The 14229-nt window shown below is 42.0% G+C and overlaps 1 protein-coding gene across 1 annotated transcript in view; it reads right to left on the reverse strand.

Annotated features, from left to right (window-relative positions):
* Window positions 1-7728: 7728 nt before the first annotated feature.
* Window positions 7729-14229, reverse strand: part of TBC1D8B (TBC1 domain family member 8B) — a 32008-nt gene continuing 25507 nt past the window's right edge. Inside the window, exons 14-21 of the mRNA XM_054388406.1 lie at window positions 13536-13634; window positions 12307-12375; window positions 11852-12092; window positions 10351-10416; window positions 9963-10046; window positions 9041-9097; window positions 8630-8727; window positions 7729-8287 (exon numbers count right to left, since the gene is read on the reverse strand). Of these exons, the coding sequence (XP_054244381.1) occupies window positions 7877-8287; window positions 8630-8727; window positions 9041-9097; window positions 9963-10046; window positions 10351-10416; window positions 11852-12092; window positions 12307-12375; window positions 13536-13634 (1125 nt within the window). The 3' untranslated portion in view covers window positions 7729-7876. The remainder of the gene's footprint in view (window positions 8288-8629; window positions 8728-9040; window positions 9098-9962; window positions 10047-10350; window positions 10417-11851; window positions 12093-12306; window positions 12376-13535; window positions 13635-14229) is intronic.

The raw sequence follows: 14229 nt of genomic DNA on the forward strand, positions 1-14229 counted from the left end.
AAACAGTGTATTCCTCAGTGGGTATATAGTGAAGTGTCCCTACTGTTTGTGTCTTTCCAAAGGAAAAAGGAAATGTATTTTTTTTTTCTTTGCGGCGTTGGTAGCTGAGTGCTAACCTTTTGGGCACTGTTGGAGCCCAAACATAGGAGCTGGATTAGGCCATTGCTTTAAGCTCTGCAAGAAAATGGTTAGTCAGGACCAGGTCTGTCTAGCATCAAAGCTCCATCTGGCAGTCAAAGCAAGGTTTAGGGATGGGTTAATTCGTAACCTCTGTTGAATCCAAGCAAAGCGTGGTTTTAGGTTTTGTTGTTTGTTTTGCCTTTTTTTAGGCATTTTGCTCTTTTCTTGTGCAAGACAATTCCTTGGCTCTTCACACCACTGCAGCAGCTGGACTGCTGCACTGCTTGGCTCTTTGCACCACTGTGTAGTGATGGGGCAGCCTTTGGCAGGATCCACCCCAAGCAGCCCTGTATTCCAAGGAAAGAGGGGGAAAGTTAACAGGCAAAAAACCAGTTACAGCTAACAGAACGTATGTTATCTAGAGGTAGAGATATCTAATGCTGCAGGTAAAGCTGTACCTATATCTAGGCAGCTTGCTCACTTCTCCCCAGCTGCACGTTTTCTGCACAGCAGCACTAGGAGGATTTTGTTAACTTTGAGGCCAGGCACCAGTGTGTGCTCTCAGTGTCACAGCGGCAGGAAAAAAGCCCTGACTCTTTCAGTCTGACTGAAAGAGTTTGCAGCAGACCAAGTTTCCCAGTGAGCTCAAGAATAGAGTAGGCCAGATCTACCCTAGAGAGGGATTTGGCTGCAGCCTTTCTGCAGCGTGCCTCACCACCAGCCCCAGCCATGCCCTGACCCCATTGCACAAGGGGCTGTTTATCACCCACTGTTTTTTTCCTAGAGGAAGGGGTCAGAGTTTTAATGTGTCACATTGTCAGTGGTTATGGTGGGAGGACAGGCTGCCAGAGCAGAGTGCACCTGCAGCGTTCAGGATCTTCTGTTGGGGGCTGGTGCAAGGCACTGGGCTGCTTTGGTGCTTTGGCCGGGGCAGGGGTAGTCAAGCAATTCAAAGACATGCAAGCCCCTGGCTCTCCATAGCGCTCCTCCCTCAGCAAAAACATTGACAGGCGTTGACTTTGGCTGGGGCATTGGGCTGGGAGGCCAGTGCTGATGGGGTGCAGGCTGCAGAGCAGGCAGAGGGGAGGTGCAGCCTTTTGGCCACAAGCAGCACTCTGGGGAGTGCTGTGGGCTATAGGATAGAGTCCAGGAAGTGCCTGGCAATCCTTAGCCTTGAGGTTACAATGTTAGTGCTAGGAACTGTGGCTAACAGTAGAGCCATGGTTTGAGGCTACCTCACTGTTGGTAGTGCGATGCAGAGCACCTGCCTTCATTGTGCAATCTGGAGCCTCAACCTTTGGCTCATAGACCCCAAGTCTTGGGCCAAGTATAGGGTGGGGGGAGATCTTTCCAGCTCAGGGCAGTTTGTGCAAGGGGCTACAAGAAGGGCTGGCACATGGCCTCTGAGGTAGGAGAGAATTTTCTGTTTGGTTAGTTGGTTTTTAAATTAAGTAAGTCCTATTACTTTTTTTTGTTGTTGTTTTCTTTCCCTTCCTCCCCCCCGCCCCCAACCTTGGCACATACAGTTAATGGACAGGCAAACACATTTGTGTGTGGCTGACCAGAGGGAAAGGTGATGTGTTTCCATGTCTGGCCCATTAAACTTGCATTGCCCCAGCACATCATCATGGCTGGTCTGCATTGTCTCATCACTGTGTATGGGTCCAGCCAGGGCAAGTGTCAATCAGATGTATCTTGGAGGTTGTGGTGGTTGAAATCAGGGCCTTGGGGGAGGGTGGGGAGGGTGTTGGGGTTTTCTTTAGCAAGGCTTGGTAGAGAGGTAGCCAAGGCGGAGCAGTTTTATGGCATTGCTGTGGCTTTGAAGCCAAGTCTAGCAAATGAGGGTCGGGAAAGGGTCTGGGGGGAGGTGGGAGGGCGAGAGGGTGCCGGACAGGGCTGTGCCATGGACACAGTCCTTCTGATGGCAGCTCTTGGCTGCACAGACAGGGAGGGCTGAGGCGGGAAGGGTGGCACTGCTGCCTCTGCTCGCAGGCCCTCAGCAAGCAGCACAAGAGGTTTGCAAGGATGTTTACATGTTAGGTTGGCCTTGCTAAAACAATGACCTACAATGCACTTTATCATGCGCCCCCTTCCTTTATTCCCAATGCCCACCCCAGCTGCTGGTGGGCAGTGGGTGGCTGTGGTATCCCAGGCACTGCCTTACGGGTAGAGCCACGCTTTCCAAACATTCTCCAAAGGACAAAATCCCACAGACCCTTTTTGGGGCTTGCTTGGTCCCTGCTCTGTCTGCCTCCAGGCTGGGGGAAGGCTGGGCCAGGGCCATGGGATTTTTGCCTTATATTCTCACTCACTCTAAAAAAAAAAAAAAAAAAAACAAACCACACCACAAAAAAAACCACATAAATAAATCTCTTTATTCAGGTTGATTTGTATTTGTTTACCTCGGTGTTAGCTATGACCTGTGTTTTGGGAATCCATTTGGAATTGAGGATTGCTGGTGGGTTTAGTTCACACTCCCTTGGGTGCTCACAAGAGGATGCAAGCTTGACTTGTTGGTGACAAGCAGAGGGTAGGAACATGACAGATGCTGCTGGCATGAGAGTTGGACTCCAGTGTCAGTGTCAACCTATTAATGTTCCGAGGCTTTCTAGTTCCCAAGCACCTATATCTCTCTATACATATATAGATCTACAGCTATATGTATTTTCAATATACATATATATGTAGGTATGTGTATATCTATATTAAAAAAAAAGATATAGATACAGGCAACACAATTCCAGACCTCTGAAAATACAGGCAGCTTTAATTAATAAAGTCTTGCACTTTTAGTATATTTGTATATATAAGCTAAAGCCTGGTGGGTATCATCAGGCTGGTTTGACAAACACAGTGAAAAGTTCCTGTATATATTGTATATATTCTGTGTAAAAAACAAAACAAAGAAAAACAGAGGAAAAGAAGAAAAATCTTAGAACTGAGTATAAATCTTGTTTTATTTTATATGATGTCAAATATAGATACGTTTATAAATGTTACTATTCTTAAAAGTATTTTGTAATGGGAAAAAGGAAGTGTCTTATGAAGATGAAGAGTAAAGATTTTATTCTTGTCTTGAATCTATGTCCCTGCACAGCTCCATGGAATGGGAGCCCGTGCGTTTTGACAAGCTTTAAACAGATTGTACATAGTATTTTAAAAAAAGAGAAAAAAAAGAAAAATAAATAAAATGATACTTGTAAGACCTCTTCCACAGTATGTACTCTTATTATTCCCTGGGTGAGAGGGGCCTGTTCTTGGGGATTTGAATCTGCTCCTTGCTTTTCCAGCAGCCCACAAGCAGCAGCTGCTGTGGGTACAAGTATGAACTGCTGAAGTGATGGGGTCAAAGCAGAGACTGGGATTTCCCATGACCACTGCCAGCAGCTCTAAGAGCAATGTCTAGGCTACAACAAGACATCAGAGTCACTGTAGAATGTCTGCACACTATAAATACATTCATTTGGATGGAAAACCCAAGTAACAGGACTCTGCCTGGGCTAACTCAGCAAGCTCAGGCTGTATGCAAGGCTAAACCAGTCCCAGGCTTCAAAATCTATGTGATCACTTCATTTTTCCTTCACTTAGGGGGAGGCTGACATCCTTGCATGGTTTTTTTTTGCTTGGTCCTTGCACTGACTTGGAAAGCACTGACTGCTACATGTGGCTTTTACATGACCAATGCTCCTGAAGGAACTGTAACAGTCTGTCATGAGAAATAATAGTGTCCCCAACACAGAGATTTTTTTTTTTTCCTCTTAAGTGACATTTTTATTTAACACCCCATTTGTTCTACAGTACTTTGGCATACAATACATTGTATAAAAAGCCAACCTGCCAACACAAACGTGTTGCCTTCTTGGTAAAGTGACAAAGCCATAGGAAAGAAGACAAACTAGCCTTTTTTTTTTCCGGAAACAAATTGGAATATTTCATTTTTGCTTTAGTCAACAATGGCAATCCCAATCAAGAACTTTGTATGGTACAACTGGATGAGAAACTTCTAATAAAATCAGCACACAGCTATTGCTTGAGCACTATGGTAGCAAATTCTTCTAAAAAAGACATTATTCTCTAGCTATTAGAGTGATGAACAAGTAGCTTGTGTCAGGAACGGACAGAAACACAGAGTGCTTTTTCTGCAACCCTTCCTGTGTCACAGGAAATGCTGCTGCTTGAATCACAAGCGGTTCTCACCCATGGTGGAAGGGGCTTATATTTTTTATTACTATTAGTTGAGCTGTTCCCTTGTCTAGTGTTCTTAAGCCCTGAACTCAGCACACAAAAATGTCAAGCAGCCAGCTCTTTGTGGTGGTCAAGGCTGCCACCATCCACCTGGATCACAGGGCCTGGTGACAGACTGTTGGAGCAGCACACTCTGTATTGCAGGAACATGACAGCTTCCCCAAGCTAGCCATTATGTTTGACAAAAGGCATCTGATGTGCACAACAACAATCACGGCCTAGACACTAGCAAGGACTGTGCAGTGCATGCTGGCAGCCACTGAGAGTGTTGCAGGGTAAACACCCGTGGCATAGCTGCCAAATCACACTGGTGACACTGCAGCAGGTAGTGCAATTTTTAAAACTGTATAAATAGCATCTTTAGTTTTAACGAAGCTCATCTTACCTACAACTATTTTGTAATGAATGATGTACATCCATTTATTACTTACAACTGGAAGAAAAAAAGCAGAGAACGTCACAAAAACTGTTACAGAAATAAACCAAATAGCTAAAATGACACATCAGTATTCAACCACACTGCTTCCTGGTTGTGAATGAACTGTTCAAAGTTCAAAAACACTTCTGAAAACTTCCAAGTTCCCATCTGAATGGAAAGTCCCCCCTCAGGAAGAAGCTGAGTAACTCTGGGTCAGACACTCTGAAACCACCAGACTCCCTGCTCACACTTCTGCTCAGTTCCCAGCTACATGTGGCAGATGATCTCTTGCAGCAGAAATGTGCACATCTGCAGCCTCCTAATGCAATGTGGTATGACTCTGGGTTCATCTGCATCACCGAGAACTTCAGATGGCCAAAAACCTCTATCACATAGGGATCTTTGTTCCTAACGATCCTGGGCTTTAAAGTCAAGGCATCAACCTTTGGGATGGAAGAGAGGAAAAGATTTTCTCTTGCACTAGCTCCCACAATCCCAAATAAGGCCTGCACGTATTTGTTAGCCAGTTATCTCCAATGGGAAAAGGAAGGAAAGGAGCAAACCTCCTAACTCCAGAATTCCTCTATCACAAGCAAAGCACAATTGTCCCTCAGTGTTACAGCACACTGGAATCAGCCTAGCAAACACGCCTGGGTCACTCTCTTGGAAATAGCTGGCATTGGCTATGTCTAGCTCACTCTAAAGGATAAACCTGTGATCCACATGCTCCAAAAGGAAGAACCTGCCAGTCAGGCAGTTGCCTGAGTGCTGCCAGCCTGCTGGAAGCCACCTTGCTCTACCCACTATCCTGCTGAGGCTGGATTGCCTGGCTACTCTGACTAGTCTGGCTGGATCAACCTGCAGGAATGATTTAAAGACATTCCCCTTTTGGGGAAAGAAATATAAACAACTTGAACAGAAAATACATGCAGTTAATAAAGGTTAGTGTTCTTCTATGTATCATAACTCCCCCCCTTAAAACTATGTGTATATAATTACATACATGCTGGCAGATATGATAGCCTACAACAGCTACTCCATAACCAGCAATGGCTCTATGGTCTCTTGGACTGACAACTAATAGAAAATGCTGTTTTAAAAAGGTTTGCAGTTTTGCATAACCAAACCAAGTAATATCACAAGGATATTGCATTTTGCAGGTTCCATCAGTATTGTCTTCTGTACTTAGATCTTGCCCTCTTGGCTCTCAAACAAAAACCATCTAGTTGCAAGGCTTTCATATTTCTGTGCTACTTTGCTTCCAAAACGTACACAGCTTTGACTCTTTCTTGAAATAAACAATATCCCTTACAAACCTACCAAGGCTTTTTGGATGGGCAGCTGCCTCTGTTTTCATGGAGCTCCATTCATTTTGGCATGGCTAGTTGTAGAAGAATTACTCACAGAGCAAACCTTATCTGAGCATACCCTGGACTGGAACATCATCAGCGGCTTTGTATTTCTAAAACATTAGTAAAGCAGTGAGTAAATACATTTTAAAAGTAACAAATGGATTAAATTAGTTCTTCTATTTAATGCATAAAAATACAAATCAGTATTATGTTGTATCAAGTGTGGTTATTCTGAGAAGGCTTCTGAAAAAAAGCTTCCTCACTTCTCACATATATGGGTTTTATATAGGTTTTGGAGTTACTGTTCATTCAATAAAACTTTATTTTACATTAATACCTGAGAGTACAGGGGAGAGTAGAAGAAATAATTCATAAATTCATTGCTCTTGATCAAAACTGTAGAAGAAACATGGGAACTTTAACACCAATTGCAATGATGGTATTTTACCAAGTGCATATAACACAAGGTAAAATTTCATTTTATTCTTCATTTATATTACTATTGCAAGAAAAACCTCAGTGAGGATACCACATTCATTCTGCTTCTTTACAAAAACATGCACAGTACAAAAATAATGCTGCTCTGCAGAGAAAGATTGTCATATAGGCTTTTGAAATAGCTATTTTTAACTAGCTTAGCAGAAAGCCCCAGTTTATTTTGTTGTTGTTATTAAAATACAAGCTCTTCCCCTCTTTCTCTAAGAAACTTTCTAGCTTTACCCACTGAAGGTTCAGGGTCAATATTTACCAGCACTAACAGTGGCAGAGCTTGCCTTCACAGGATCTTTACTACATCATTTTGTATATATCAGAAATTTCAAGTCAGATTCCAGAGGATTTTCTTGTTGCCACGAATCCTGGCAGATAGAAAAATATTACAGCAGCAATAATCTAAAGAGCTATAGAAAGTTAAAAATAATTACTAGGTTGAGGTATGGACTCAGGGTAGACAAAGGAGCATCTGCAATGTGGCCCTAGCAGTTCAGCAGTCAGCATACAGTTAACTATGAAGCAGATAAAGATGGTTTGCAATTGGGCTTTTCCAACATAAGCAAAACTATAGATTTCATCGCTGTGCTCCTAAGCAAAGACTAAGCAAACTGCTCCCCTTGCAAGAAGAATGACAACCACCATGTGGTCAGACAGATTTAACCACTGCTTTCCCCTGATTTCAACAATCTATACTACATTTTTAATTTGCGTGCAGCCTGGATGACCAAACAAGCTCCATCCTTTTCAGCTGTATTGCAGGAGGATTGCTGTTAAGATGGGAGAGAGAACTTGTATGCAGGCTGAGCTAGAAAAGCAGGAAACCACTTGTTTGTTGCAAAAACTGAGACGTGGACTGGGAGGATGCGGTCTGCAAACTGTTGACCAGGGGCTGGAATCTGCAAGTGTCCAGGACCAGAGGAATTGAGAGTAGGGCAACTTTCCTCTCTGTAGCAACCATCATTCAGATAGGTTTGCAATAGTCACATCCAGTATATCCAAGCAATGTTGCATATTTTAATAATATGGCAATGAAAATATATTATTCAGTTCTTTTGTCAGAGTGAAACTTACGAACAATGCAAGAAAGTGATTGTGCTTCAAGCTATTTTTATTTACATTACATACCAGTAATCTAGTATTTAAACCTAACTCTTCAAAATCTGTTCCCTGTGTAAACAGCAGACTCAATTTCCACATGAACAACCTTCATTTCTAAGGGTAGTTAATTCAGAGCCAAAGCTAAAGCAAGCTACACTCTGGTTCTTGCTTTAAGTTGTAAATTTTTAGCACTCTCTATTTTAACTTTTATGTCATGAGGTTTCTCAAAAAATCTCACAAAGGCTGGCTCATTTAATAAGGATGCCAGAATCTGTTCAAAGGCAAAAGACCATTCATGGTTCCCACTCAAACTCTGTGTTCTACTGCTTTCAGTCTGCTCAGAGCTGCTTTCAGTCTGCCCCTTTCCGAGCATTTCAGCAGGCACCTCCGTAATGGCAACTGGACTTTCCACAGCTGATGTGGGACTCTGCAGCTTTCTCCCAACTTCTTCCATTTTCAGCAGGAGGCTGGTAACCACCGCTATAGCCTGGTACAACAGCTCCTCCTCAGGATCCCCGTGGAACAGATTGTACAGAGTTTTTGAGAACTGGATGAACTGAGACTACAGAGAGATGCAGAGGAGACTATTCAGAGTACAGCAACATAACTGTCCTGGTTTACTACACGTTGTGATCTCAGTCTGGTGCCTGCTGCCAACAGGGACCTGGTACAAGAGCTGCTCTAATGACAGTATGGGTGTGAACTAGCCCTGACAATCCTAAGTGTGTCTGAAAGTCTCTCTCTTCATAAGCTTACAGTTGCAGCAGTTAAAAAACCCCACAGTCTAATGATCAGTGTGAAAGTCTGACATATAATGGATCCTACAAATCCTTTAGAAAACTACTAACAGGACTTAAAGGATAAACAGCAGTCAAAAAGACTGAAATAAGACCCAGACAGTTACCTGATTCATTCGTGGCAAATCCTTAATGTTTTCTTCTTTTTTAATAAGTTCATCTTGCCACTGCTTCAGATATGCCTGGATATCAACTTTCCCCTTCCCTTTTTGACAAAAACAAAAAACAAAGAAGTGAACAAAGAAGAACAAAGAGCTCCCCATGAGGGATGATGAGCAGAAGATGTGGCATCATCAGTGTCATTCCTTCTCAGTAGAGTGGTGGTGCCAAGGACTCAACAGGATGAGAGTTTGTATCATCCTCTTGACCCCAGGACTATACTTACAGAAGTATAATAATAAATAATATTGGCACTGTCCCAGAGATGATGTTACTCAGCACACTTTGTCACCATGCACTTTCTTAGCTCTACTCCCTCTAAAGACACAGTTACCTAATGAGTATCCAGGATTCTTTACCTTTTTCTGGGCTGTCCTTTAAAGAGTCACTTTCAAGACTATCCCCAACAGATGGAGCTACAGTTTAGGAGGAGAAAAAAGGAGGAGTTATTTCTTTGGGAAAGAAGGATCAATGGTTCATTTCCTTGTATCAAAAACTCCTTTCTTAAGAAGCAAGACCCTCACCAACCCCTGTGTTCTCAACACAGATTAGGCCAAGAAGAAACCACATGGTAAGATTTGTATACTTTCTTTAAAAATAGAAGCCATCATGAGACTGGAGATCACCAAAGAAAAGCAATCAATTATATCAAGCAAATAATCTTCATCTTGTTCATGGCCCATGTCTTGAACAGTGGTGAGAACAGTACCCATATGTTACAGATAAGGTACTTTTGGATAGTTGAAGAAACCAAAAGGGATCTGTCTTCCAAAGAAGTAAAACTGCGCAGCTTTCCAAACAATATTTTATCATCTTCATAAACTTACACCTCACAAAACATTTTTCAGCTTACTAGCTTTAAAATGGAAGCAAAGGATTTGAAATGTTTGCTTATGTGCCTCAAAATAATTACAGATTTGCATATTTTGTTTCTTGAGGTAGGAAATATCATATCCCTTCATGCCTTGAATGCAAATGTGAAATGGCCACCACTTCAACAACCACTACAACAGGTTGCCTACTATGCTGAAAAATGATGACCAAATACACTCCACTATTTCCATGGAAACACCCTTTAAAGTCAATCATCAGACTAGCTGTCCCCAAATTCTGCACTACCTGATGATGTAACTACCTGCAGAAGCTCTTCACAGAAGATTCTTGTTAAGAGTGACATGGATTTACTGCTTTTCAGAAGACAGCTCCCCATTTTTCACCATGGGATAATTAACAGATTCCTTCTAATATTCTTCAGGCAAAGCCTTGCACTGTGGAGCTTACCAGTGAGCTGGCTGAAGTGTATCAGCTCCTCTCTTGAAAGATCATCACCTTTGGAAGGGCTCAGAGATTCTACTTCAGTAAATGCTGCAATAAATGAATAAACAAAGAGGTTTTGAGGTGCCCAAGCATTACCAAAGCTGTGATAAAACCCAAAAGCTTTGTGAAGACAAATGATCCCTGTGAAGAGAAATGTTGATGGAGCAGATTAAGTCATCCCCAAAGAACAGATCACTCTAGAAGAAACATATCTGTGTTACAGCTGTTGGGTTGCATTGTAGCCAGGACTGGTGACAACAGGAAAAAAAGTAAAGCTAAGGAAAAAAACTCACATGCAAAGATTATAAAAGCCAGGAAAAGGCCTCCCCAGATGTCACCTCCTCTTACTCACCAGGAGGAATGTGCAACTTAAAAAGCAGCTTGAGTTTGTCAGTGAAACTCCCATTATACATGGTATCTGTCAGAGAAAAGAGGCAAGACAGTCTGTTCAGCTGGACCAAACTTTAAAAAGCTCTTTTCACCTATACAAATACAACCCTGGGAGGTTGGAACTGGACGTGTCGTATCTTACAGGGAATAAAATTAAGACATGAAGCTTAAGGAAGGCACTTTCACCTGCAGCTGTGCCTGAGATTCCCCTACACTGATGGAAGAACACTAATAATGTCTATGACTTGCTACAATGAGACCACAGTACTAAAGAAATACAGCACTAATCTTTTCTCAGCATTTTCCCTTAATTTTTGGTTTCTTGAACAATACCACTTTGAAATCAAGATGAACAGAGTCATAACTTTCAGTTCCCCAGAGACATAGGACATTTGTCCTCTTGCATGATCTGTGTATGAGCTGGCTTAATATGAGGAAGCATTTATCATCAACCAAACAAGCTGGACAATGAGATCACAACATTGCCTAATTTTCTGGTATTTTGATGATAAAGCTGTATTTAATTTTCATCTCGAACAGGAGATTTTTTTTCTCCAGGGGATTAACATCTCAGAAAATTTACTAGTTTGTAAAGCCCTCTGTTAGCCACTTCATGGTGAAACTGGAATAAAATAAGAGCACAGTTCTTCTAACTTAAGTCTTTATCATTCACCTAAATAGAGTAGCTTCTACCTTCAAACTTATAAATATACTTTGAGCACTTGGCTTGCCATTTAAACAGCCTTTACATTTAGTATCACATGATTGAGGGAACGGGGAGGTGACCATCCCCTGTAATCAGTGCTGGTAATGCCACACCTTGAGTTTGTGTTCAGTTCTGGGCCCCTCACTACAGGAAGGACATTGAGGTGCTGGACCATGTGCAGAGAAGGGCAACCAGGCTCATCAAGGGCCTGGAGCACATGGCCTACAAGGAGCCTCTGAGGGATGTGAGGTTGTTGAGTTTGGAGAAGGGGCGCTGAGGGGAGACCTCATCGCTCTCTACAACCACCTGAAGGGAGGATGGAGCAAGGAGGGGCCAGCCTCTTCTCCTTGATGACAAGCAACAGGACTAGAGGAAACAGTTACAAGCTGCACCAGGGGAGGTTCAGGCAATTAGGAAATATTTCTTCACTGAAAGGGTTCTCAAACATTGGAATGGTCTGCCCAGGGCAGTGGTGGTCACCATCTCTGGGGGTGTTCTAGTGGCATGTGGACCTAGCGCTTAGGGATTGTGGTTTAGTGCTGATCATTCAGTGCTGGGTTGAGGGTTGGACTGGATGATCTTTGAGGTCTCTTCCCAACAGACATATTCTGTGCTTAAAATCCAACTGTCTGACCCTAGGTTAAAAGGCTAGTCTCCTTAGGCTCTTTATATAGTGTACTGAAGGTGATACACTCCAGGACTACTCCAAGATGGAGTTCTCTTGTGAATGTGCTAGATGTCCATGTTGTTCTCATACCAAGAACACAGGCAAATTGTTTGAAGTTTATAAGGCAGTGGGAGCTCTCATCCATCAGTCTGAATGTCCATAGTGCAAGCGAGTCTCTGTTGGCACAGTGTGACCAGGGGCTCAAGAGGTGACAGAGAAGCCTGAACTGCTGGCAATCAATCCGATACTGGTCAAGATATGGCAGGCTGGCATCATGATGTTGCAAGACAGGACTATTGACACTCCAGTAACAGGAAAGAAAGTGCTCCTTCTGCAAGGGAAAGATAAAAGGTTACATTTTCTGAAATGACAGCTGTCTCCCAGTGAAAGACACAGGGAGTTAGCTATGTAATTTCATTTAAAGCAGGCATGTAAAACTTACACTGAATCTATCTTTTACCTCATCTAGTTAAAACTGTTTCAGACCCATAACACAGCCCACCATTCAGGTGGATCTTTGGTAAGTGAGGCATATGGCACATTACCTTAAATAATTCATAAAGCTCTTCAAGATCACTAGGGCTGAATTTCACATCCTGGGACACAACACGCAGCTAAAACAAAATTAAGAGAAAATTAAGTAGACAGTCTTGTAAAATAAAGCTATGGAAGGCTTAACTCTACATTAAAATTGAATGTTCCAGGTTTTGGCATGTTACAATTAGGAGTAAGCATAGAACTTTTTTAAAAATCCATCAGAAGATTATAAACTGAAAGAAATCCTTTCTCCCCCCAAAAAGGAAGCTTAAAGCTAGTCACATTACTTGTATACACTGAGCCTACACTATGAAATCCGGGAGATAAAACTCAATTATTTATAATTATATATAACATACAGCTTCCTTTATAACGGGCATATGCATGTTCAACTCTCAAGAGTGAAGCTGAACCCTCATTTTTCAAATAATAATAATAATTTATTAAAATGTTAACAGCTTTTAAAAACAAGTCAGCTACAAGGCCAGGTTCCATCTTCACAATAGATATGTTTTATAAAATTAAGTGCAAGAGTTATCACCTTAGCACAACGAACATCATTTAGGATCACTTGCAACAAGCCACATTTACCACAGAAAGAAATGCTGCTTGTTAAATCAACTACTAGTATCATCAGTTATCAGAAACGAGACACTAAAGAAAACAGGCAAAGGAAGCTCCTTGCAACCTCCACCTTCATTCAAGAGTCTGAACTTCATGGAAGATATTGGCACCCGAAGAGTTACCACGCCATGCACGCATTACTGGACATCCACACCCGCCGCAGACAAAAACAACCCTTTGTTGACTGCAGTACAACAACGAACTCTTCAGAGACATTTGACATTGTTTCCCTGAGTAAAAATGCAGGTGATGAACCATTTCACTGTAGCACTGTGCACAGTGTTCTATGCCTCTAAGAGAAATGTATTAACAATTTAACAACGGTAAATGGAAATATAGGTCAGCCTGTTAATGCAAAGTGTCAGAGTTATGCCAGCCTTTAGAAGTTGTCTGTGATAGTGTTATTTGTAACCCAAGACCACATGGTCCTGCTGTGATTTACAGACTGAAACCGCACAGGCCGAACCTCGGCTAACACACACCCTGCACATCAGACAGATTTCAGTACATAAAATTATGCATTTTGCCCTGGAAAATGTAACTGTCCTGAGAATTTTCCAAAAGGGAATTAATTTTATCAGAAGGAAGGGTTTAGCTCTTCCAAGTCACTCACCACATTCTGTTTGGTTGTAGCTTCTAATGTCTGGATGACATAAAGTCTGTTCCTGGAGCGCATGCTCTCAACATCCTCATAGCGAATATCACCGTATCTCTAAGAAGAAAGGCATTGCTCCATGAAATTGACTGTTCCTAAGGTACATCTAAGCAAATATTTTTGTCCTTTTTGCATCTAAGTACAATACAAGTACAAAGGAAGATCCCAGAAACTCTGAGCAAAAAATAATTTACTAGAGCACTAACATTCAGCCTAACCCATGTAAAAGGGCAGGTGTTTCAAGGACTGATGGAGAAAGAAGAAACTGGAGTAGTCCACTGCATGGGAAGACAAAGGAAGGGATTTTATCCCACTTTGCTATCAGCTGGTGACTACAAGGTATGAAAAGCTGCAACATAGCCATAGAGAGTCTGAGCACATAGGGTTTGATGTTAGGTGAACTGCTAGTGCTTAAACTAGGGGAAAAAAATAAGAGTTGAAAGGGTAAAAGATGAACAACAATCTAATATCAACAAGAAGCTGCAGAGAAAGCTGCAATTTGAGTACTCTTGTAACACTTTATGAGCATCCAAGGAGAAGTATACTGGATAATAGGATATTTTCTGAGAAAGGCAGAGAAACCCAACAATGAGCTGAAGTCTTTGCAGATTCTCTTTTGTTGAAGAATTTTAGCTACATTAGACATTTTTGT

Source organism: Indicator indicator, chromosome 17, assembly GCF_027791375.1.
Source record: "Indicator indicator isolate 239-I01 chromosome 17, UM_Iind_1.1, whole genome shotgun sequence".
Taxonomy (NCBI): Eukaryota; Metazoa; Chordata; class Aves; order Piciformes; family Indicatoridae; genus Indicator; species Indicator indicator.